At 47.8% G+C, this 24,389-nt stretch overlaps 1 protein-coding gene across 3 annotated transcripts in view; it reads right to left on the bottom strand.

The window, feature by feature from the left end:
- Nucleotides 1-23,901, bottom strand: part of LOC118785474 (intersectin-1-like) — a 52,205-nt gene extending 28,304 nt beyond the window's left edge. For all 3 annotated transcript variants that reach the window (XM_036540143.1, XM_036540144.1, XM_036540145.1), the window contains exons 1-5: nucleotides 23,744-23,901; nucleotides 6,394-6,457; nucleotides 4,588-4,683; nucleotides 2,653-2,716; nucleotides 537-697 (exon numbers count right to left, since the gene is read on the bottom strand). In XM_036540143.1, coding sequence (XP_036396036.1) covers nucleotides 537-697; nucleotides 2,653-2,716; nucleotides 4,588-4,683; nucleotides 6,394-6,421 — 349 coding nt within the window. In that variant the 5' untranslated portion in view covers nucleotides 6,422-6,457; nucleotides 23,744-23,901. The remainder of the gene's footprint in view (nucleotides 1-536; nucleotides 698-2,652; nucleotides 2,717-4,587; nucleotides 4,684-6,393; nucleotides 6,458-23,743) is intronic.
- Between the last annotated feature and the right edge of the window lie 488 nt (nucleotides 23,902-24,389).

Here is a 24,389-nt window from a genome sequence, read left to right as displayed (position 1 = left end):
GCGCTCTCATTGGACGATACACAATATTCTGCTGATGCCATCGGAGCAGCAAGCCTGATGAATCACGTGGGTGCCTGAGAACGGTGAGAAGAGGAACCCCTAGCTGAAATACCCACCCCCTAAACCCGGTGGAATGAAGCCACTTTATTCGACTGCTGTGGGCACCTGGTCACTGCAGGCAATTGACACGGCCAGATTTGAACCCATTTTGAAGCCGCAGGGTTCAGCTCACACTTCAGACCAGCAATTTGGTAGCTCTGCCCTAAAGCTGCAGTTTTACAGAGCTATCAAAGCAGCACAGAGCTTTTTGATTCACATCCCCTCATAGATCTCTTGCAATTACAGCTCTTCAAAGTGAAGTGGTTATCAAAGTGTAAAACTGCCCCTTCACAGATTCTCCCTCCCAGCTGTATTTTATTATTTACTTTCTGCATCATATTTACTCCTTATGGCCAGTTAGTAAAACCTACAGACACATAATGTCCTTCACTCCATAACAAAACTCTGGGTGTAAAAGGATGGCGCGGTTTCCTTACCGAAGGGCGGGGCCGGGGGCAGGGGGAGGGGCGGCTGCTTCATGGCGGGGGGCAGCGAGGGGGGCAGAGGGTGCCCCTGCAGCTTCAGCTTGATCAGCTTCATGGCGATGGAGAACTCGTGGATGTCCATTTTTCCATCGTTGTTGAGGTCTGCCAGAGCCCTACAGGGGGGCAGGGAAGAAGGGAAGGGAGAGACAGGAGGGAGGAGAAGGGGAGGGAGAGAGAAAGAGGAGGGGAGCAAGAGAGAGAAGGAGGAAGAGGGGGGGCAAGAGTGGGGGGAGGAAGGATGAAGAGAGAGAGATGTGAAGGGAGAGAAAAATAAGGACGAGGGGAATGGAACGTTTTTTGCCATTTGACATTTTTACCCATTTTCATCTATTTGCACATATTCATCTGATAAATCCTCATTTTGTTATGATGTGGTCAGGGTACACAATGAATCTGGAGGCCTCTGTTTATAAATGGGACAGGAGGAGCAGGCTGCCTTGCGTCGGTGATAGGATTACACTGTAAACTGCATTAAATAGCATGACCCAGATCATGTCGGTGGATGCCAACCCGCAGGCTCAGACCAGGGCGATAATCTGATCAAAAGCCTAGGATCCTGCAGTCTGGCCAGGCCACAGACACTGGGAGACAGGCCAGGGTTTATCCACTCACACTGCCACGCTCCTGTGCGGGACACACGAAGTGCAAGTGAACCAGTGAAAATGATGCAGAAATGCCTGGATGCCAGCATTTAAAGCCTCCTTACTTCTGTGCCCCAATGTAAGGATTGGCACAGTGCTCCAGGTCAGACAGGGGAGAAAATGCCACTGTACATTTGAATTTGTCATGGGACAAGGAAACACCCACAGCTCTACAGTGGAAGCACCAGTGAAGTAACAATATGCTGGAGAGAAAGTCTCTCACCCAGCTGCTGCTACCTCTACTTCTCTACCTGTGGCAGTGAGCACTGACTGAACAGCCAGCATGAGGCCGCAAACACAGAGTGCATCCCAGCACTTTAGAGATGAGCCCTTGAGTGTCTTTCTGGCATCCATTCCTTCACTCCTCGACAAGGAAGAGATGCAGGGGGAAAATAAGGAGGTTCCAAATATTGCGAGGGAAACGGAATGTCCTTTCCTCACTTGCTCTTTGTCAATATCATATGACATTTGGCAGGTATCCCTTCTACCTTCAGGACAGATTTTTTTTTTTGGTAATTTATTTTTGATAATTGTTTTCTTTTTTTTAATATGGAATGTATGGCTAATTATGACTACCTAGCCAGCAAATGTTTCTTCCATACAAGTGTATCAAATTTAAAAAAAAGTTTTAAAGGAAGGCTTTACATCACATCACCTACTTACGAAGCATTCAGTGAAAAAACCATGAGATTTTCATAATCGTCAAAATATAATTTACTCGATTTTGATTACTCACTGTACTCCGGCTGCTTATATATTCTGTACATATTTTTTGTATTTCTGTAGTGACTGTTCATGCTATCGCAACAATAAGAAAATGTATGGAATGTGAACATGTGTGGGGGTTTGCGTCACAGGTCCTTGAAAAATTCCTCTGACTGAGGACAAGTCAATGCATCCTCCACTGTGGGAGACAATGGAGGAAATGCCTTCATATACCTCTTGTAAAACTGGAATTGCCCTTACCATAGTGACTGGTTAACAATTTCCAGGTCACTGAGGACGTAGCAATCGAGGAAAGGATGCAATTTAACACAGTCTCTTGCCCTGTGGGTCGGGCTACACAGACAGCCTCTCTTTGTGGGCGGGGCCAGAAAGCCCACTGCATGCACCCTCTGGGTCCCTTCCTCCTACTTTCAGTAATGTTATGACTCACTCAGCAAAACTAACACTGATCTAATGCCTTCAAAGCCCCCGGAACGTTTGACACAAAAATGTCAGTTAAGTAGAGCTTAAAAAAAAAAAAAAAAATACAAGCCTTTTATTTCCTAAATCTGACTTTAGATATAATGAGTAATTATCAGCAAGGCCTGGAGCATACAATGACAGCAGCTTTCTTTGACCCTGCCTGAAGATCCAGCCCCAACCCTCACTGACTGGATTTCTGTCACACTGTGACAAATGAGGGACGTCCCCGAGACACTTACCATATCTGTGCGAGGATGGGAGGGGGCAGACCGGACTGGAGGAAGAAATTCCTGGCCTGGTCACCTGGGGACAGCGAGAAAAACAAAGACGTATTCACACGGAGGGTATTTATACCCCAGCACACAAAAACCGCACAGCAAAGAGCCCTATCCAAAAACCCACTTACCGCACTGCCTCCTTACAAAAGGGTCCCTGCCACTGCTGTGGTGCTGAGAGCTTTCGGCTCTTATTGCCCCTCTACCGACCATTATCAGCTGGCCTATCGGCTGGCCTCTGCCACCGTCTGTGGATTAGGACGCCTGATACGGCTGTTCTGATGAAAGTGCAGTGCGTAATAAAAAGCACTCCGATCCGCTCTCTCAGGAGGGTTTCGGATTCTCCCTGTCTGAGCCCCTCTCTTTCAACCCCCTCCCACCACGCGGCATCTGTAACGGGGCGCGATTGAGAAGACTGGCTCTCAGGCCCTCATAAGCGGCGAGGGCCTGAATGCTTTTCGGGAGTGGATTCTCAGTCTGTGAAGTGACACCACTGGGGAAAAATGGGAAAAGGCGCCAACTCAATGTCCATTCAGAAATTTTGAAGTTCATCAGGAAGAAAAAGGTTGATAGATTTAGTGGTGAGGAGCAAAGCTCGTAACCAAAAAGGTTGCTGTTTTGATTCCCCACTGAGGCACTGCTGCTATATCCTTGGGCAAGGTACTACCTCAGCAAATATCCAGCTGTATAAATGGATAACATGTAAAAACTGCAACATATGCAAGGATAAGAGCGTCTGCTAAATGACAATAATGTAATGTAATGCAATGTAACATTATCCATCTTAGTGTAATGAAAGCATTCACTATTCAACAAAGTGAGTCACACATGCTTTCCCTGGGTTTTCGGATACATTCATCAAAATGAAGTCTCATGCATTTCAAGCTCCACTGAGATATGCAGGTGAAATTATGACAGTAAGGTCATGTGCTAAAAGTGTGTGTTAGGAGCCTTGGGTGGCCTCCCATTTACATTTCACACTTTGTATTTCAGGATCCACCAGCACAAAACTGTCCCACTGAGGTAAGAAAGGTCAGCCCACCAAAATAGAAGGGGACCACAGGGAAACAGTAAGCCCCCCCCGCACCAACTCCAGCTTTTCACTCTGCACAAAAAGGTCTTTCTTCACAGCCCCAAAAAAGCCCTCAGCGCAGGCTGTAGTCTCTATATTTGTGTCCTCTAATTTCCTTGCAAAGGCCCTCTTTCTGCGGGGTGGAGCGATATGACTCGCGCTCGGCGCCCGTAGAGTTCAGACAGCAGCCGCCCCAGAGCCATCTGCCGCTGAAACGAGGGGAAACGCCGAGTCTGTGGGCCACGCTCCCTGCAGAAAGGGGCGACAGGACCCAGATTCGAGCTTGCATCCTGAGCCGGGATAATCAACAACTCCTGCTTCTACCTTTGGTAGGAACCTGCTGCTGTCTCTGTGGTACCGCTTAAATTAAATTACAAATATGCTTAGCAGACATTCTTATCCAGAGTGACTTCCAGCACAAGGGAGCAGAAGTGTATCCACCCAAGTTTTAAGAGCAAACACTGCCAGACCAACAAGTGCATGCACAACACCATTCAAGCATCAAGACAAGTTAACTTCTGTGAATCTGAAACTAAGACAGCCTAGAAACTGTGGGAACTCAAATACATACGTTATCATACGCTATCACATGCAATAATACAAGTAAATAAGTAAGAAGTAATACAAGTAAAAGAAGTAGTCCAAGTAGTAGGTGCTAGGATGGGGTGGGAACCGAGGGGGGGCAGAGCAGACAAGCATCATGCTTGGGAGGAGTGGAAGTGGGAAGGGACAGTCAGTTGCCCCAAGGTTGCAAAGCCAAGTGCTCTGGCCGGTGCCGAGGGTTTTGAAGACGGTTAAACTACTCAGGCAGACTCATGTAGACTGACCTGTAATGAACCCAGCTGGCGTGGGAGTCAGGCTGTGGAACTGCTGGTCATGTTTGGCCCGCTCATCCACAGAGATGACCCAAGTATCCAGGCCCCCTGGGGAGGGAGAGAGGGTAGGAGAAAGGGAGAGAAAGAGGAAGGGGAAGAGAGAGGAAGAGTAAGTGAGGGAGAGGGAGAGGGGAGGGGGGGAAGACAATGAGAAACAGTGAGAAGGGGAAGACAGGGGAAGAGACAGTAATTAAATATGGAGTGAAGACAATGGGGAGAGAGGACAAATGAGGTCAGTAGCCACTGTAACATTGGCTGATCAGGGATTACTGCAGTAGTTCCACTAACACATGATGAGATATACATATTAAATACATGATTAGAGCTGCTCTGTGTGTTATCATGAGAGCTGATGTTGTTAAAATGGTTGTTACTTTATGACTCAGTTTGGGCTTGTGTTCAGCCCTGTGGTCATGACGGGGTTCAGGAGACGACACGTACACCTCCAGTCAAATCTGATGTGACCGCTGAAACAAACACGCCAATATGAGCCATAGTGTTTCAATATGTCAATGACGCCTCGCCCTCAGTTTTTACACGCCTATAAAAAAATGGAAAGGATGACTGATTCAAGGCCGAGCAGGGCAGGTTTCACAGCGCTCTTGTCAGGCTTTTGCATCGCTTCACATCTATATTTATAGCTTACGCTCACAGCTTCTGTGCATAATGAAGCAGGAGGGAAAAAAAGAACCACATCAGTAGGTAGAAAACAGACAGCGTCCCCAAGCTCTCCTTTTCCTTCCAACAGACTGACGCTCTCTGTTCCATCGGTGTGGTGTCACTGCGGCCTGTGTGTGCACGTCTGTGCGCGTATGCGTGTGTGAGAGAGTGTGTGTGTGTGTGTGTGTGTGTGTGTGTGAGAGAGAGTGTGTGAGAGGGTGTGTGTCAGAGAGAGAGAGTGTGAGAGAGAGAGTGAGAGAAAGTGTGAGAGAGTGTGAGAGAAAGTGTGAGAGAGAGAGTGTGTGAGAGAGAGAGTGTGTGAGAGAGAGTGTGAGAGAGAGAGTGTGTCAGAGAGAGAGTGTGTCAGAGAGAGAGTGTGAGAGAGAGTGAGAGAAAGTGTGAGAGAGTGTGAGAGAAAGTGTGAGAGAGAGAGTGTGTGAGAGAGAGAGTGTGTGAGAGAGAGAGTGTGTGAGAGAGAGTGTGTGTGAGAGAGAGAGTGTGTGTGAGAGAGAGAGTGTGTGAGAGAGTGTTACACGCGTGCGCTTGCAGGAGAACGCGACTGCCTCCCCTTCCCACTGCGCCGGCCTGGCACGAGCTGGCAGGGTCGGGTTTCGTCCTAACGGAGGGACGCAGCCCGAGAGGGAGAGTGAGGCCCATTAGCGGTATCAGTTATGCGGGAGGATAAAGAGGTGACAGGAAGTGTCCGAAAACAAGCACTCTCTCTGTCCCCGTATCACTGTCAGGGAAAGAGGAGCAGTCAGGAGCTGGGGAGGTGTGAGTGACAGCGCTAGAGGATGAGGAGGTGTTCCCGGTATACATTACCACACTGGCCGCGTGGCTGTACAGGAAGGGTCAGGTGACCTGACAGGCCCCACCCACCCCCCACCATGCCACACTTACCACTCTCACTGTGCGACGCTTCTACAGAGAGGGGAGGGGCACAGAAGCATACACAGAAAAGCAAAGTTTAATACACGCTGTGTGAAATCGGGAAACGCACCACTACGCCAAGGTAGTCTCCGGCTTTGCGCCTCTAAAGACGGGGCTGAGAGAGACAGCCGCCGACCAACGGCCTGACCGCCGCGTGTCACTACTCACCTCCGAAGGGTGTGGGAAACTGAGCCATGGTTCAGTCCGTCAACTCCAGCAGCGCGGCGCCTTCCTGCAAGGACACAGAGGGGACAGAGAGGGTGACCATCTTCCGGCCTGGGTCAGCAGAGGTACAGACACAGTGCTTTCCAACTCTTATTCAAATTCGCTTCCACCTCACGGTTCCTGTGCGGAGAACAGCAGCAAGGTGAGCTCGGCAGCGCAGAGGAAGAGCAATGAAATTCGCTTACAATGGGGGGAAAAAAAAAAAATCAGGAGACCGTAAAAGAGGAGAGCAACGCAATTACTCCCATGTAATGCCAGCCAATAATATTCCACCTGATGAAGAGATGATTTCGTACAGTGTCCTATCCTGCAGGAGGACGGTCTCCCTCTCACTCTGCAGATACGGGTCTGTTGTCTCTACAGAGGGAAGCGCAGGAAGTCACTGACAGCGGGACAGCACCAGGAGGTCACACAGAGAGCATGTTTAACCGCAAACAAACAAGAGACAAGCGCAGCTCCCCGTCAGTGGAAACAGTCAGTCACGTCTGAGCCACGTCTCCCAGCTCCGCACAATGTAGCACGGGGGTAAAGAGCAGGACTCGCAACCACAAGGTTGCCAGTTCGATTCCCCGCTGGGGCAGTACCGTCATAGCCTAGGGCAAAGCACTTAACCCAGAATTGCCTCAGTAAATCCAGCTGTGTGAACGGATAACATGAAAAACTGGAACCTGTAAATGTAAGTCACTCTGGATAGGAGAGTATGCTAAATACCAATAATGTAATAAGTCCACTTCACACAGCAAGCGAGCCTACATTCTAACTACAGGCGGGGTTGGCGATCGCCATGGCCGCTGCTTGCGGCTTTCAATAATCCAAGTTTAATGTGGTGTCCTCCTCCCCCTCTGGAGCATTAGCGCCGATTATGTTTATGTATGTGCGTTTTTTCCCCCCCTTTATGCAACCCTGTTCAGAATCGGTAATCGCGTGTGGGACCCATGTCACCGTGACAACCCCTGCCCTCGAGCAGGAGTGCTGAAGCGAGACCAACGCGGTCGTCTGATAAACTCGCACGCAGCCGAGGGCTGTTTTTCGCATACCGGTCACACGGTGCGCCACAGTGAGGCGGGCACCGTTTGGAAGGTCGGCACGAGGCCACATGCGGTACCCGAGCGTATCAAAGGTGCTTGTGTGTGTCTGTGTGTGTGCGTGTGTGGGCGCGTGTGCATGTGTGTTTATCCGCACTGCATTTGGATATGCATGTATTCATGTATTTCATGGTCTGTTTGGAAATGATACGTGCGAATCTGTGATTATCAATATACCCAGGGTTCTAGCAATGGGAGACATGCAGATTTATCTTCATATTGTACTGGAATACCATAAGAATAAATTAATGATGTAATGATTGCAACATTGTTTACACTCAGCACAAACTAACCTGACCATACGGAATAAATAATACATTTCAAAAACCTATTTTGAAATTAAAAAAATAAATAAGAACATAAATAACTGCTGTTTTGGCCAGCTCCTTTGCGATGTGGAGGAGGCTGCTTGCCAAATCTGACCCCACTCATGTGAGCTGAGCAGGATAAACTTGCTAAACTTGCAAGAAACAACAGAAAAGGTTTGCTGCATTCTCATCCTGTGATGAAACGTGTATCTTGTACTGACAGGTAGCATTACTGATGCCAGTCAGTTCTCCTCTTTGATTTGGCTTCAAAACTTGTAAAGTGCCTAAGGACCACAGCGGCTTTTTTTTTTCTCGGATGTGATGGTGTGTCCTTTCAAACAGTTACCAAATCTTATCTATTCAGATTCACAAACAACACCATTACACTTTCCACACTCCCTTCCTCTGTTATGACAGAACAGCTAGCCATTACAGAGTAATTTAATCCCCCCCAACTGCTGATCACCTGTGACTACAAACAGTGGGAATGCCCTGTGTAATACTTCACTCATTCCCTCTGCTGTTGAATGTAGAGTCAGAAAACCTGTTGCTTTCAGCCTAGTTCACGCAGGCAAATACAACAGAAATAGAAAGTACTTCTTACCACTAGTTCAGCTTCATCACACAGCAAGCACACAAGCTGACTGCAGATCACTAGCAGATGTTTACCACAACACACACACACGCCTACTTAAATTCGTTAAAGCACTTCTGATACCATGAATATGGAAATCATATGCGTGATATCTCAAAATATTAAAATGTCTGACATTAACTAGTCAGCACAATGGCTGAGTTAACAGGCTTGTATAACTCTCAGCCAATAAGCAATGCTCCTGTGACCTTCCACAATCTCTCAGCCAATATCCAGTACTCAAGGGGGCTGCACAAAGGACTGAACTAATGCACAGTCCTACACTTCCTTTGCCACCTTCATTTGAACATGCACCCCTAGCAGCACAGCTGAAGACCACAGCTTTAGACATGACGTAAACAGCAGAGACTTTTACACCTGACAGAGAAACTGAAGAAAGTGTCACCAACTAAAACATATTTTAAGTGCAGCAAGCAATCATTGCTGAGAGCAGAATTATAATTATAGCAAGCACCTGCAAAATTAAAACTGCCACTCCTGCAACTGATGATGTAACTAATATGACTGCAGCATATGAAGCAAAATAATCTCATGTTAAGTGCTCTATATACAATTAGCTAATTTCAGAACCTTTTGCCGTTGATGTCCTGGGAAGAGTGGATTTGTATGTTGTAGGGAAGTCCTTCTGGGAACAGGTTCTATCGCTTGTAATATAGTGAAGTGAACTGCACCATAGCATCCAAAACGTACAATTTCATGTCCTTACTAATGCATCCATAAGCAGAACATACAATTGTCCATCCATAGGCCCCCAATTAAAAGGAACCACTGCAGGGAGAGGTGATTAGTGAGTGAAATAAATGATATTTCAACCAGAAATGCCTGGACATTGAAATCAGTCTCGACATGCACGTGCACACACACACCCATTCACACACACACACACACACACACACACACACACACAGATAAAATTAGTGTGTGTTTGACCTGTGCATGAAGCTGCCAAACACACACATGCACACCCACACCCACACACACACAGAGCGCAGCCCTCTGAATCTTTTATAAGAGCTCTGAAGGAAAACGCAAGTTTCAGCCAAGCTGCCAGTCAAGCTTCAGGGCCCGAGCCAGATATCGCTCCACCGATAGAATCGGCAGATGAATGTGCGTCCACTTCTAAGAACCGGTCCGCATGCGCGCGGTGACACCCCGTTCAGCGTGTCTTCCTGTTTACCGCCCGGTTGTTTTTATCGCACGCATCTTTATCTATTCTGTGATCATACGCACAACGGCTATGTGACCTTCCACTTCTATTTTCACCACTGCGAACCAGTTTTAATCAGAGAAACGGAGCCAGGCCGACACGCAGTTTGAAGGCAAACAGAATTTCACCATTACTCACACATCCACGGTACACTGGCTTCTGAAATAATCAGATTTCCTGTAATTATGCAAAGCTTGACTACATTCAACTGCAATTTTTGTTTTGTGTTTTTTTTTTTCCCCCCCACGATTAATTTCTAGTACTGGTGAAAATGTGGAAATTTTTGGAAGCTGTGAGTTGTATGACTTATTCTCTAACAAGCGCTCGCCACATGCTTTCAGGCCTAGGAGTTCCACGTGAGCCGACAATACAGAACACCGACCCACAAACAGGTCCCTGAAAAGACTGCATTCTGTGGCGCACCAGAGGGGCCACATGACAGGGTCTCTGCTGGGAGTAAAGAGTAAAGACCTTTAAAACTCAAACTGATTAACATGCCTGTTTCTGCTGGGTTCGTAAACAGCCGCATTCCAGCACTGGTCCCTTCTGCCCCTGCCGTCAACACGGGACAGCAGTGTGGCGTACTGGTAAGGAGCAGGGCCCGTATCCGAAAGGTTGCTGGCGCGATTCCCTGCTAGGGTGCTACTCTTGTACCCCTGGGCAAGGTATTTAACCCACGCTGTTAAGTAAATATCCAGCTGCATAAACGGACAAAATCGTAACCTACTCTATGTAAATTGCTCTGCATAATAGCATCTGCTAAATGACAGTAATATAATGCAGCGTACTTTCTCCCCAGCTGTGTGACGGCCCGGCTTGGTTCGGCACTCCACTTGGCCATTCATATTCCGCTAGAGTGCAAATCCATTCAGTAATCATGGGCCAAAACGTGGACTCCGCCCTAGAGGTGCCTGAGCTGCACAGCTCTGCTATGGAGCCATAAATGAGCCGCTGCAGGCGAGCTTTGGATTGGGAGCTGCGTAAGGCTTTTCTCCAGCCGCAGTAATCCACCCGAGGGCCCCCGGGGCCGCTCCCCGCCGTGGTCCCGGCCAGTCCGCCGGGACTGAAACGTGAAGTAGGAGAAACGTGATTTACACCACCGTGTAAACACAGACTAACCCGCCTGCGCATCTGGGAGTAACCCGCCTCCCCCCCCACCCCCTCGTCACGGCACGCATGATGAAATTTCGGCCTGATGGAAAAGCGGTGGTCTTCCGCTACCCTGATGGGTGTGCGTGCTTTTCGGATGAAAGCAGCTAAAGGGAGAGCAGAATTGTGCAGTGGCTCAGAGCCTTCTCCAGCTCCCTTGAGCAAAGCTGACTGGAAACTCACAGGAGCACTGCTCATTCGCCGAGTGTTTTTGGGAGCTCACAGAAGCATTTCTTATTGGCTGAGAGTTGTTAGCGAGCCTGTTGTTAAGACTCAGCCGTAGCATACGCCTCCTACCGAAATGTGTGTAAAGGACCGAACATCGGACTTAACTGCTCAAGCTGTTATATAATAAGCAACAAACAAAGCTCGATTCAAGGTAAAATATAGCCCAGCCTACGTTCTGACAGTAAAGGGTGGAAATGGGACCCGGGAACCACGCAGTAAACGGCTCTCTGTTTTCCATGGGAAGACTTACAAGTGGCAGCGTGAGAAGCAGGCTGTTTGCCAGGGAGGTGGTGTGAATGCACGTACTGTACGACACAAAAACACAGAGACAAGCGCGAACCGCAAGACCACGCCAAACAAAGGGCCAGCAGTTCAATTTGTGCAGCTAGCTGCGTGAAACATTCATTGAGTGTGTGTGTGTGTGTGTGTGTGTGTGTGTGTGTCTGTGTGTGTGTCTGTGTGTGTGTAGGGACAATGAGGGACTGACTGTGTGTCATAGGGAGGGTAAATGAAGGAATGAGACAGATAGTGCCTCGACAAACAGTAGTGTAAATAAAGACTTGATGGGAGAAGCCCATAATATTATCATGGAAACTACATGGGGAGTGTGTGTGTGTGTGTGTGTGTGTTTAAAGGAGAGATGGACTTGACAGACACAGACGACTTGGGGAGATGAGTGGATGATAGAATCTTTGCTATCTTAGGCTAGACTGGGACATGAGGGACACCATGGACACACACACACCTTCACTCTAACACCTGGAGTGAGACTCACAGCCTAGAGTCACGCTGTCTTTAACCCTTTCTGGCACTCCGTCCAACATATGTCTCACAAATCATCCTCAAGGGTTAACAACGCCTTGACACACAGGCCGAAAACATGTGTTGGTGGTATGGAAGCAGTCACATTGCTCAGTGAGCAAATATTCCTACTGAGTGTGCAATAAAGGCCTGAAGCCTTCTGGGATACGCAGGAGGGACGACAGTCCTGCATCTGCCTGGCTGTCAGACTCCAGGCGTGTTTTGAAACAGTGAGGGTGAATGAGGACATCATGTGACCGGTTGAGAGCGTGCTCATCCCACAGCGGTGCAGCTCAGACGTTAATGAGGGCTACTTACATTACATTACTTCTTCACCGTGCCACAATGACGGCAATGCACAGAAAGCCGCTCTGAGAGACTCCTCGGTCCAGGAGAGAGCTTGTTTCCTTCCAGATCATGTCTCACTTCTGAATAAAAACATACACTAAGCCCTCCAGCTCTGGAGCAGAACTTGATGAAAATTGATGAAATTCTGTATATCATGCAGTTTTAAATAAAACTAATAATGGTAAGTTTTCTTCAGACAGGTGGCATGTAGTTCCCTCCAACCACCAACTGACATATGGGTGAGAACTTGCATGCAGCATAATAGCACCCTCAAACACAATAAAAAAAAAACTCAAAAAGGAGAGAAACACATGATGATGATGATGAGCACCCTTTCTGAAGAGGCTTCACTGTATTCAGCTCCTGCCAAACTACATTTCTGTAATGCAGTGGCAATACTGCAGCAATGTCAAAACCAAACTGAGGGCACGTGAAGTTACTGGCACATTTAATGTAGGCCTGAACACACAGCTATTACAGCCAGTCCAGGTCTATGGATGCCCGCTGCTTCCAAGGTAAGCCTGATATTCGTACCACACTAACTGAAGCTGACGATAACAACGCAAAATTCAGAGAAAGGGCACAGCAAGAACGTCTTGTGTGCAGGGCATGGGGTTAAAGGAGCGGGGGAGACCGCTGTGCTGTCAGCCACGCAAAACCTCTGTGTCCCATCAATATTTATAAAAGCAGGCTAGAGAGGAAACAACCAGGCCAATTACTGTCAGAGAGCTGTCAGCCAAAGACCAGGACGCAGAGTTCCGTGACTTTCCTAAGCCTGCATTGTCTCCTCACCACAGAGAGAAGCAAGAATGGGCATTCAGTGTGCAGTGGGCAGTACGACAAGAACACATGCGTAAATAAATCTGAAAAACATAAAGAAATAAGAACACTGACTTATTCACAGGTGACTCAATGGACAGCACAAGAGATGCGGCTCTTCTATGAGAGCACTGAGGGCCGATTCGCCCTGAGTTGTCCAGATTCATTGATCGGTTCGTTCTCATCACCCCGGTAATTCAAAGCTGAGAATGCGTCCCGCTGCCTCCCTTGCCCACCAGAACGGCGAGTTCTGCCATGTTCCTTATCCCAGGAGCGCTTAGCACGTCACGGTCCCCTCAACAGGGCCGAAGGCCTGATTACCATTTCACTATGACAACATGACACTACCATCCACCAGGGCTGATGCAGATGCAGCCCCATCGGCAGAGACCACCGCTGCGTCCTATCCTGCACATGCCACCTCTCTGTCCGTCCCTATGACCAATGATGCTAAAACGAGTGGGAAACACTCCTTTATTCTCTCAGTCACGCCACAGCCGTGTAAAACACACACAGAGGAGAAGCCATGCGTTCTCAGTCACGGAGACAGGGCACCGAAGTAACGGCCTGGTATCAGGTGCCGATTCAACTGGAATAGATACACTTATGTTCTATTGTGCTGGAAGTTGCTCTGGATAAGAGCGTCTGCTAAATGAATGTAATGTAATGTTATGTAATGTAATACAGGGTTAAAGCGCGCTATTGGCCACAGGCTTCTTTTAATTCTGAAATGATAAACTTATGTCGTGGTGCGCACTACCACTTTCTGCACTCTCATCAAGCTTTTTCTTTTGCAGATGATATGGGTTTCCAAGACATTCTGATGTACAATGTAACAGGGCTGTTTCCTGTAAACTCAAATCCACCCATCCATTAGCAACAATTGATCAGAGCAGATATGTATGTGGGTGTATGTGTGTGTGTATATGTGCGTATATATATTACATATTTATGCAATATATATCATGCTCACAGAGTGAACTGACCGTAGATGTGTGTGTATTAGCCACGCCCTCTCCCCTTCCCTCCACTGCTCACAATCATCCCAGGTTTTCATGCACCACTTCCTGCTTTGTCACTGAAACTAATCAGAGGGTGAGTGTTGTGTGTGCCGAAGACTGCTGATACAGCGGGGTGCACTGGAGTAAAACTGTTGGAACAGCACAGTTACGATGTGTTAAAGTGCAGCTACAGCCTGCTACGGCTGAGCTGTTCAGCGGTACAGCAAAGTTAATGCTTGAAGCATAGCTGTGCCACCATCAGCTACTAGACAGATGGGCTGCACTGTCATACTTGCTCTCAAGAACTCAAGGTTACACAGTCCAGGGGGTAAGAATTACATGCTGCTGTGCTGGGTACTTTTCTAGAACCTTCCCCGGTATGCTGCCTGAATTGCTGATGAGCAGTGAGGTCATTCAGTGCCACGCATCACTGAGAGTGTTGGCCCTTCGTGTGTTTTTGTTTATTCATTTGGCAGACGCTTTCATCTAAAGTGACTTACAAGTGAGGCAGAGTACAACACAAGCAAAAAAACCACAGAGGAAACAACCAGGCCAATTACCGTCAGACAGCTTTAGGCCGCAGACCAGGACTCAGAGCGCCGTGATTTTCGTAAGCCTGCACCATCTCTTCACCACAGACAGAAGCAAGAATGGGCATTCAAAGTGTGTGGAGCATTACGGCAGGAACACATGCAGAGACAACATGAGAGAGGAAAACAAAGAAATAAGAACACTGACTTATGCACAGGTGACGGTATGGACAGCTCAAGAGATGCAACTCTTCAGTGAGAGCACCGAGTGGTATCCTTGTGGTATCCTGAGTGGTTACGCTCACACTCCCTGGTCTGGGAGCATTGTTAGCCTGGCCTGACACTGTTGCTCGTTTAAAGTGAATGGATACACTTATGCTGTATTGTGCTGGAAGTCCCTCATGGAGAAGTGGGTGGAGAGGTGGACAGATGGGGGGATGAGAGTGAAGATGGCGATGATGAAGATGACGAGGATGATTAAATAAGCGGATTTATATTCTGTAGGCTGGCTCAGGTCCTCACTCTCTACGCACAATGAGAGGCATGGGTAACAGGGCGGTGAGAGGACTATTAATAGCTTCAAACCCTGTCAGGGGGTGCGGGGGCACACGCCCCGGTGGGACAGTCCTCCGCTGCTGGGCGTCCAGCATGCCGGTCTCGACTGTATTACACCCAGGCCCTCTCTGGCCCTGCCCTGACTGCTAGTGAAGTTACAGGTCACTGCACAGAGATGGAGGCCATCTCACAGTCTTTCACTGGCTCAGCCAGGCCACGAGCCCCTGAGAAACGTCCTGGGCCCACAGAAGGCATGACAAAGAAAGCTACAGAGAAGGTGTCTTATCACGGCAACACAACCACAAGGTTACAGAAACATTGTAAGCATGCTGTGCTGTCTGGAACCCTGAAGTGCCGTCATGTTGCTTAACAAATAACTCCATTTCATGGGTAATCCAAGGTAACATTTAACCCCGTCATGAGAGAACTCATTTCTCTCCACGTCTGCACCGTCTTTCTGAGGATGCCCAACAAGACACGCAGAAAACCCTTCATACAGCTTAACTGCCTGCCACAAAACAACATCTGAAATTAATAACCACCAGCCTGCCAATGAGGTTTGATTTTATCTTCAGCGGGTTAATGTTGCAGAATCACTAGCAACTTTGGCAGGTTCTTTTTGCACAAAACATAAAATGATCACAACCTACTATGATGTTCAAAGAACCCAAACATGCTCTAATACGCACTATTTCAATCTGGTTCCTTTTTTTAATGTAAATCAATAGTAGGACTTTGATCATCGCTGTACAATCTTTGATTGTCCAATCAAAAGCCACACATGACAGCACAAAGCAGGTTCTTCTACTGCGGGAAGATTCGGCTTGTTTCAACTAGCAAGCTATTTTTGTTCTGAGTGTAGTTGTCTTTTACTGTGCCTGTTACATCATATATTTTGATAGCTGGCTCTACTATCAATTTAAAAGTGTGGAGACACTAACTACACACAGTGAACAGACAATACATAGATGAATATCATGTCCCGAATGTTAAGTGCCATTGGGCAAAGGGGAGACCTCTCTCCAATTTTGAGTGGATGTGCCAATTTGATTCCTAATTTATCATTTCTTTACATACTTAGATAATGTCTGTCAGTCTAGCAGCAGTAGCATTACTGTAGTTTAATTTTCTTGATGGCTGGCTGTTTTAGCTAATAACACACGCTGCTGCTACCATACAGGTGTGCACCTTCCAGGATCCTTTTAAAATGTAGCTTGATTCGCAATACATTATTTTGGCCGCTGTCCTGACTGCTTGGGGAATTTTGTCATCTACGAGCCAATGTTTTGCGTTTCAGGCCGATTTGTCGCCAGGAGCCTCCTAGCGCATGCAGACATGTGGGAACGGATCCGAAACCCTGGCAGCACCCGGGAGAGGTTCCCACAGCGGCGCTCACGGTGAGCTCACCCTCCGCGCAGACGTCTGCCGCGGAGCTTTAAAATGAGACACGATCAGAGGACTGATCCCAGCTCAGTAAGCACGCGAGTCCGCGCAGATGGCACAGGGATGTGGCCACACGTAAAACATACAAATAAAGCCCAGCTCAGTAAGAGCAGTAAGGGCAAGTAAGGGCAACACATATTAAATCACCTCATTGGCATTTAGCAGATGCTTCCATCCAGAGCAACTTATAGGTTACAAGTGGATATATACTGAGGAAACTGAGGGTTAAGTACCTTGCCCAAGGGAACAGCAGCAGTGCCCCAGCGGGGAATTGAACCGGCATTGGTTCATTGAATCGGTTACGAGTCCTGCTCCTTAACCACTACGGTACACTTCAACCCTCTCACTGCACAGTGCAGCCCATCAGAAACACAACGCATGGGTGGGGCTCAGCCTGAGCGCGACACAGTAAATGTCCTTCTCGGATTATCCAGTCTCCAATCAGGACTGTTTTTATCATGGGGACATGTAAACAGAGGAAAATTACACTAAATACACGCTGCTGCTGCCCTGTGTCACCGCTGCTCTCTGATCCCCTCCACTCCAGCAGGCAGCAATTACAGTAAGCGTTCTCCTTCCAGAAGCCGAGGGGCCTCTCTGTCGCTCAGCGGGACTCAATGTCACCACAAGGTTGCTGGAGCTGCACATCTGAACAGAGAACATGTGGAGCTGTGCAGAGAGAAGGCACAGCTGAACAGGAGAAAGCACAGCTCAACAGGGGAAACACACAGCTCAACAGAGGGAATGGATCACATCTGCACTGCGCAGCTGGACAGAAGGAAGGAGCGGCTGAACAGGTAATGCACCACCATCTTCAGCCACGCAATATGTGCAGCAGTCCACCTGCAGCTGCAGGCACTCCCATCAGCCACTGCTGCACAGACAGGTATGCAACAATAGCCTAAGGGGCCACCCAGTTTCATTAGGCTTATATGATTACAGCTGCTGGCTGGCCCCTGGGAGGGGGGGAAGGGTGGCGTCTCACCACCTTCAAAGTGATGGAATGAGAGTGAAAATGTGGCCTTTGTACGTATGCTGATTGCCATTCATTTCAATGTAACTATGAAAATTACGCACAAGGTCAAATTTGAAACGTGGCAAAAAACCTCCTTCATTCCAGTCTGCTGAGCTCAATGAATGCACGAGGCAGAATTGGGTAAAACAAGGCTGTGCGCTCCTTTTGAATGGTGACTTGCTTTACAGCTGCACAGGTGAAATGAACTCAGCTGAGCACCAGCAGGGCTCCTGGACTGCATGCATTAGGGATTGGAATGACCCTCTGGCCCAAAGTCCAGAGCCCTTATTGTTACATCACTCCTGCTGACTTCAACTGTATACACATGCAGTGAGGAGAATATGAATGCTGGCAAGGACTGCTCCAGGACACGCGTGTAGTGTGGAAAACACCACCGCTATGAATTCTGGGAAGGACCTCTCCAGTACACACATGCACTATGGAAAACACCACCGCTGTGCATGCTGGGAGCTGGTCGCAGACGGCCCCATGGCTCATCCGCAGCTCAGATCCTCGAGGATTAGGGATCCCTGCAGACACAAACAATGAGGGACATAATCTCCACACCAGGGTCACCGGGGTGATAGTGCGACTTTAACTTCCTGTGCAGAAAACAAGGCAAGGGGGAAAAAAAAACAAAAACAAACAGGCTGTGCTGTTGTGGGGTCACAGGTTCACATCCCTTAGGGGGGGGCCATTGTGGCACAGCTGTCTCCCAGGAGAAAGAGAATGACCACAGTCACTGTCGCTGCTGAAGCAACACGGTCACACAGAAGGCCTAGCCTACGTCCTACATCCTGAATGCAACTGCCAAATATTTCCTCATTGCGCCGCGATGAAGAGAAAGGTACTCTGTTGTACGAGACAGCGAAAACCATTCCTGGGAGATTCCACCTGCAGGACTGTGCCCTGCCGGAACGCCACCCCATTAGCATCAGAAAGCTTTCAGGGCCATGCTGACCTGGCTTCAGTCATTCCGACGAAGCACACCAAGCTCAAAGAGACAAGAAACAAATGCCAAAGCACAGTTCCCACCCCCAGCAGCCAGGGAGGCTGTGAAGCAGCGCAGTGTGTAAAAGGTATTATCCTCTCGGTCTAAAGCGCTCCACGCTGCCCATGCTGCCATGGCCACTGACAGCTTAGGTGGGGATGAATTACGTAAGGGGGGGAGGCCTTAAGCACAGAGATGGATTCCCTTTATTGGTTTACCCCAATATTGTTGGAAAACACGCAAACAGATCTGCCCAGCTATGCCATCTCAGCCACAACCGAAATTATGCAAACCACGCGGTAAAAAAAAGGCCAAAGCAGGCAGCAGAGAATAACAGAGGCAGAAACCGAAGCGGCCGAACAACGGCGCCTTTGAGTCAGCAGGCAGGAGGCGGCCTCTGATGCCACACTCATGCGGACTCTCTTCAACATGGGTCACGCCGGACATGGCCGCATACAGCACCACAGCGAGGCCGGGCAAATATGACACGTGAACTCGGCCCTTCAGCACAGCGGGCCTCGCCGGAGCGCCGGACTTCATTTAAATTCCACACCCACTGCTGCCTCACAGCTTCCGCAAAGTCACGCCCGAGCCGTCCCCTCGCGGCGACTCCCCAGCCTGTGACGATACCGAGCATCGGGAGCTAACGGCGGTATGTTAACGGGCCGCGCTAGCAGCGGGGGGCCGGTGCCTTGGGGCGGTGGGGGGAGACGCGGAAGTAAACAATGGCATGATTGAGCGTTCGCCCCCGTTCCCCCGCACTCCTTTGTTGCGGTCTGACCTCGGCAAGGCGAAGCTGCTACGGTTCCCCCCCCCCCCCCCCCCGACGCTGAATTTAATTCCCGGCACAAAAGCAGGCACAAAAAGCCCCGCCCGCCACCCGGCTCCGGGGTGCTGGGGGGGGGTTTCCACAGGGGGGTACAGGACCAGGCCGAGGCACAAAAGAGGGACAAAGGGACATGTACAAACCACCCCCCACTCCCCCCATTCCACAACTGGGTGGTCCGGTCCTCAGAGTGAGGGTGAAACCGCAGAGCAGAGAGGAGCAGCGGACAGTGAAGAAAGGGGGGGAACGCTTTGGTCAGAGCTTCCCCCCTAGTGAGATCCATGCGCTCTCACAGTTTATGTCAGAGGGCCGCTCGATATAAGACAGGACTGATTACAATAACAACCTTCTGTGACATCTCTCATTCTCTCTCGGGTGGATGACTTCAGACGGATGCAGCAGGCCGTTCCATCACTCAGCATAATTAATCCTGATTTATCCGCTCCCAGAAAAAAAACGGTCCCACATGGAAAACCATGAAACCAACAGCAACCTGGGCGTGAGGGAGGGGAGTCTGAATTCTCTAGAGGGAGGCTGCTACTGTACCCTCCAGCGAGGCACTGTATCTAAAAGGCTTCTGTGGAAAGGGAGCCATAAATTAATTTGAGCAATTTTCCATCGTAAAATTGTAAATCATCCAGCATGTGCACACCTGTTCGTAAATAAATAAATTTTAAGAGCCCATGAAAATCAGTGCATTTGCCTTCATGCACAGCTGCACAGCAAGCGTTCAGTTTAAATGGAGCGATTTGCTGCATAATGTTGTAAAAATACAACACAGTATGACATCATACAGCACTGCATCCTCTCCTGTCTTTGGGTTCGGTGCAGAAAGAAATACAACACAGAGGCAGTGATCACAAATGCAGCCTGATCCCCTCAGAGGGTTAACCTCCCATCCCTCCCACCCTCACTCCCTCCCTCATCCTTTCTTTCCCTCTCTTTCCCCCCATTCCTCCCTTCAACACACTCACACACACACCTGCTCATTTCAAACACAGGGCAGTACGAGGTAACAAACTCCTCACTGCTGCTTGTGAAGCCATTCAAACCACAGCAATGCTCCACACAGATATTTTAAGCCTTGTTTTTGTTTTTCTTCACTGTGCTTCTAGGAAAAACTGGCAATCAAATTCCACCCAACCATATCAACAACAAAAAAAAAAAGAAAATCACCTAAACCACCGAGCTAAACATCCATAATTACTCACAGCGCGAGGTTGATGGAGACTCTCATTCAAAATACCCCACAAAATGATCTGAATTTCAAACACAAAAGGCAGGATAGACTTAAAAACAAGCAATTACAGGCAGCTCCTTCAAGAAAAGAGAGCTTCGTACTGTTTCGACTGGGTCATCCCTGTGTCCCACCAGGCACCGCAAGGACAAGGATTAAAATCTTTTTCAACATACCCACTACTGAAAAAGCAGCAAAGTGTTTTTCTCATTGATCAAGCCAGCTTCGTGGGAATGATGACATTTCATAGCTTAAACAAAACGTTGTTTGCTAGCCAATACCTCTGGCTCACCTCTGCGTTGTCATCTCACACAAAGTTCAGTTGTATTTCTCTGTGTGTCAGGTGGCCTATTAACATTAACATTATTGGCATTTAGCAGACGCTCTTATCCAGAGCAACTTACATAGGTTACATTTTTTTTTTTCCACATGCTATCCATTTACACAGTTGGATATTTACCGGGGCAATTCTGGGTTAACCACCTTGCCAAAGGGTACAACAGCAGTGCCCAAGGGGGGAATCACACTAGCAACCTGTCAGTTACAAGTCCTGCTCCTTACCACTAAGCCACACTGCCACCTTTGGTCTGTTTCAAAGGAGTGGGGCTAAAAGACTTGCTGACCATAAAAGCAGTGGTTTGTGGCATGATCAGAACACTGAGCGTGCTGAGCTTCCCTGGAGACACACCCGGCAAAGCTACCATGGAAAAATATGAAACAGACCACTAACCTGACAGCAGTCAACACTCCCACCCCCACATATGATCTGCAGGGGTATCAGACTTCACTCCTGCCCAGGTATGACATGTGGTAGCTAAGTTATCTATTTCAGCCATTCTCAGTCACCTTCCACCTAAGTTCCAGCCTCGAGTATGGTAACCTCTGCCCTCAAAAAATGTCACCCTTATCCAATCCTTGACTGTTCGACTGATGACTGTAGAACAAAGTAATAAAAACAGACACATCCACAGTGTTTGATGCAGGAGTCATTTTCTTGTCCCTACAATCTCTGTTCTGCCAACACATACACTAATAGCCTTTTTCCACCATCTGTCTAGAATTTCACTTGCTTGACAAGGTGGAGTTTTGCCCAGTTTTCCTGCTTTTTTGAGAGGGTCTGTGAGAAACAACCACAGACCTTTTGCCCCATAACTTGGCACTGGCCTGGTTAAAGATGACTAGGGGAGAGGTCCGACAACCACATAAAAACACTGATCTATCAGCCCCAAAGCTCCCGAAAGGAGGAAGCGTTTCAAGAAACTTGCAGTTTGAGCCAATATTTCATGAAGTGTAGTTACTTGTTCAGCCCTGAAGAGAGAAAGTGCCCTGGGAAATTTTGTTGTTATGGTATATAATATGTTAATTGTCCTCTATATGAGTACAGGTGTATGATGGCTCATGTGCTGTCAATATAATAATGGAAATGGATATCTTAAACGCAAAACAGAAAAACACCTGAAGTGACTAGCAGGAGAATTCAGCACTATAAGCAAACAAGGCTGCAACCTGACTGCATAAATTATACATCTGCAAACCAGAACTCTGGCTCAGAAGACTGGGCAGTGTTTGCCCAATGCCACTATCAAGGCAGCTACAAACACATGAGGTAGCACAGCTTTTGCACCATTGCTTTAAACTAAGAATAATAATAATAATAATACATGCAAAAAGATTGCATGTATTATTATTATTGCATGCATGCATTTTTCTTCACCTCTTGGCCAGACTGTGATGCTGTGTTGAAAGGGCATTTGACCATCTGGTTGAGATAGAAAGAAATATTGTGGTACTTCATCTTGCTTATCACTTGTAAGTGACAATTATCCCGCAACACACTATCTGATGGTGGGAACAGGGCTGGACCATGACAGGCATGAGCATACAGCCCTCCGGCGCGCACCGGTACACGCCTATGATTGAGGGCATTGTAGACGGCTGGTCACGATATTATAAAGAGGCAGAGATCAATGGACTGGTTTCAGCATTCCCATTCAATTCCTTACATACTGTTGTCACCCTTCCACGTTTAAGACGAGCTTGTCAATCACTCAAAGACGACAGTTCGCGCTGTTATCGTTTAAAACTTGATTTCAGCAAACCTTCAGAAGAGCTGAGAAAAGCATTAGCATCGGGATCATTATCTTACAGCGATACTGACCTAAATGTGCACCTCCCGCTGCTAACGTTAGAAAAATGTGCACAGATACACAGTACTCAACACCGGTAAATTGCAAGCTAACGTTATCTAGCCAATCTCCCCTTCAGCTATTTTACTTAGCTACCTAGTAAATGCACTAATGTTAGCTAACTGACTAACAACAAAACAGTTCTGCCCACCTCAACAAAACCCCAAAGCCACCTAGCCATCTTAGCTACTTTAAAGCAGCCGATCGCAGTGCGAAATCGTAAAAATGCTGTTATATTTGCAGGTTGAAACAAGCTGGTGGTGTGGCATTTCACAACATTTCAGAAACAAAACTGCACAATCACTGCCGCAAAAGTGATGCATTCGTCATTCATAACGCAGAGAGCTACCCGGCTAACGTTGGCTACATGACCGGCTAAGAACACGTTCAGACGAGTCCTGTCCCCTGCTCCGGCTTGCTAGCAAGCAATTTTGTGGCACCTAAACTGATGCTGCTAGCTAATTAGTCTAGGTAACGTGAACACTTGCCGTTATGATGCCCACCAAAAAGATCGCACGGTGTCCAACTTCACTTGGATTGTAAGACAAGTGATAGCAAAGGCTAGACAGAGAGCTAGCTAGCTAGTTAACGTCACCGTTTTCTTTCCTAGAGTGAAATGTAACGTTAGATAATTCCTTTCAAATTTGTGGCAATTCCATTACTGCAGTTGCTATGGAAGAGCAATCAATGCAATAGCAGTGATTCTCTTACCCAGATTAGTTAGTTAACTATAGTCTTGACCCCAAAGCTAGTTAGCTCCAGCCAATTCCTGGCCACTCTCTTGAAGCAATCCATAAGAAAGATCCCATTCTGGCTCTCCAGATTATAACCTATCCAGCCTATCCAACATTAGCTGGCTATGTGGGAAAATAACCCCATCACAATAAAAAACGAATCGTTCCTTCTTACCTCATCATTGGTGCCCCATGGAAAATAGCCACCTCAGCAGCTAGCCAGCTAAGCACAATAAAATAATTTTAAAAATTTAAAATCCCCCCAGCCGATGCCAGGATTTTCTTTCTTTTCGACTCCCGTTTTCCTCTCTCGCAACCCGCCGTACTGCTATGCAACCATAGTACGCATACTCCACATGTAACCACACCCTCATAGGGTGGTGTTATCAGATTGGCAACAGTATAAACCAATCGCACTACAAAGTGGTGATTTACTCTATCCTCATAACGTTTAAACGAATAGATTTACTGAAATTGTTTGATTGGCATCACTCATAGCAAATGGGGAAAGGCACTCCACGTAAGTCCCTGGTGTTCATATATGCTGGAACGGAGTAATTTTTATTTTCTCAATGTATTTGGGCTTTTGACTGATTGGTCCATGCAATCATGAAGCGGTTGTTTAGGGATGGCAGTTTCAATGTAGGTCTCAAGGTCTCCATAAACATCTGTCTTTTCTTTAAGGACTGATAACAGCAAAAGAAATAAAGGGATGCGAAATAGACAGGTGCTAATTTAATTATTTCAAACTGGTGCTGGCATCAAAATCCCCGGGTTCACTAAAATGTTTTTAGTAATTGACTTCATCGTGATCTGTGGGT

The sequence above is a fragment of the Megalops cyprinoides genome, chromosome 11 (genome assembly GCF_013368585.1).
Source record: "Megalops cyprinoides isolate fMegCyp1 chromosome 11, fMegCyp1.pri, whole genome shotgun sequence".
NCBI lineage: Eukaryota > Metazoa > Chordata > Actinopteri > Elopiformes > Megalopidae > Megalops > Megalops cyprinoides.
Note: the sequence above shows the minus strand (reverse complement) of the source record. Positions and strands in the feature narration are given on the sequence as shown.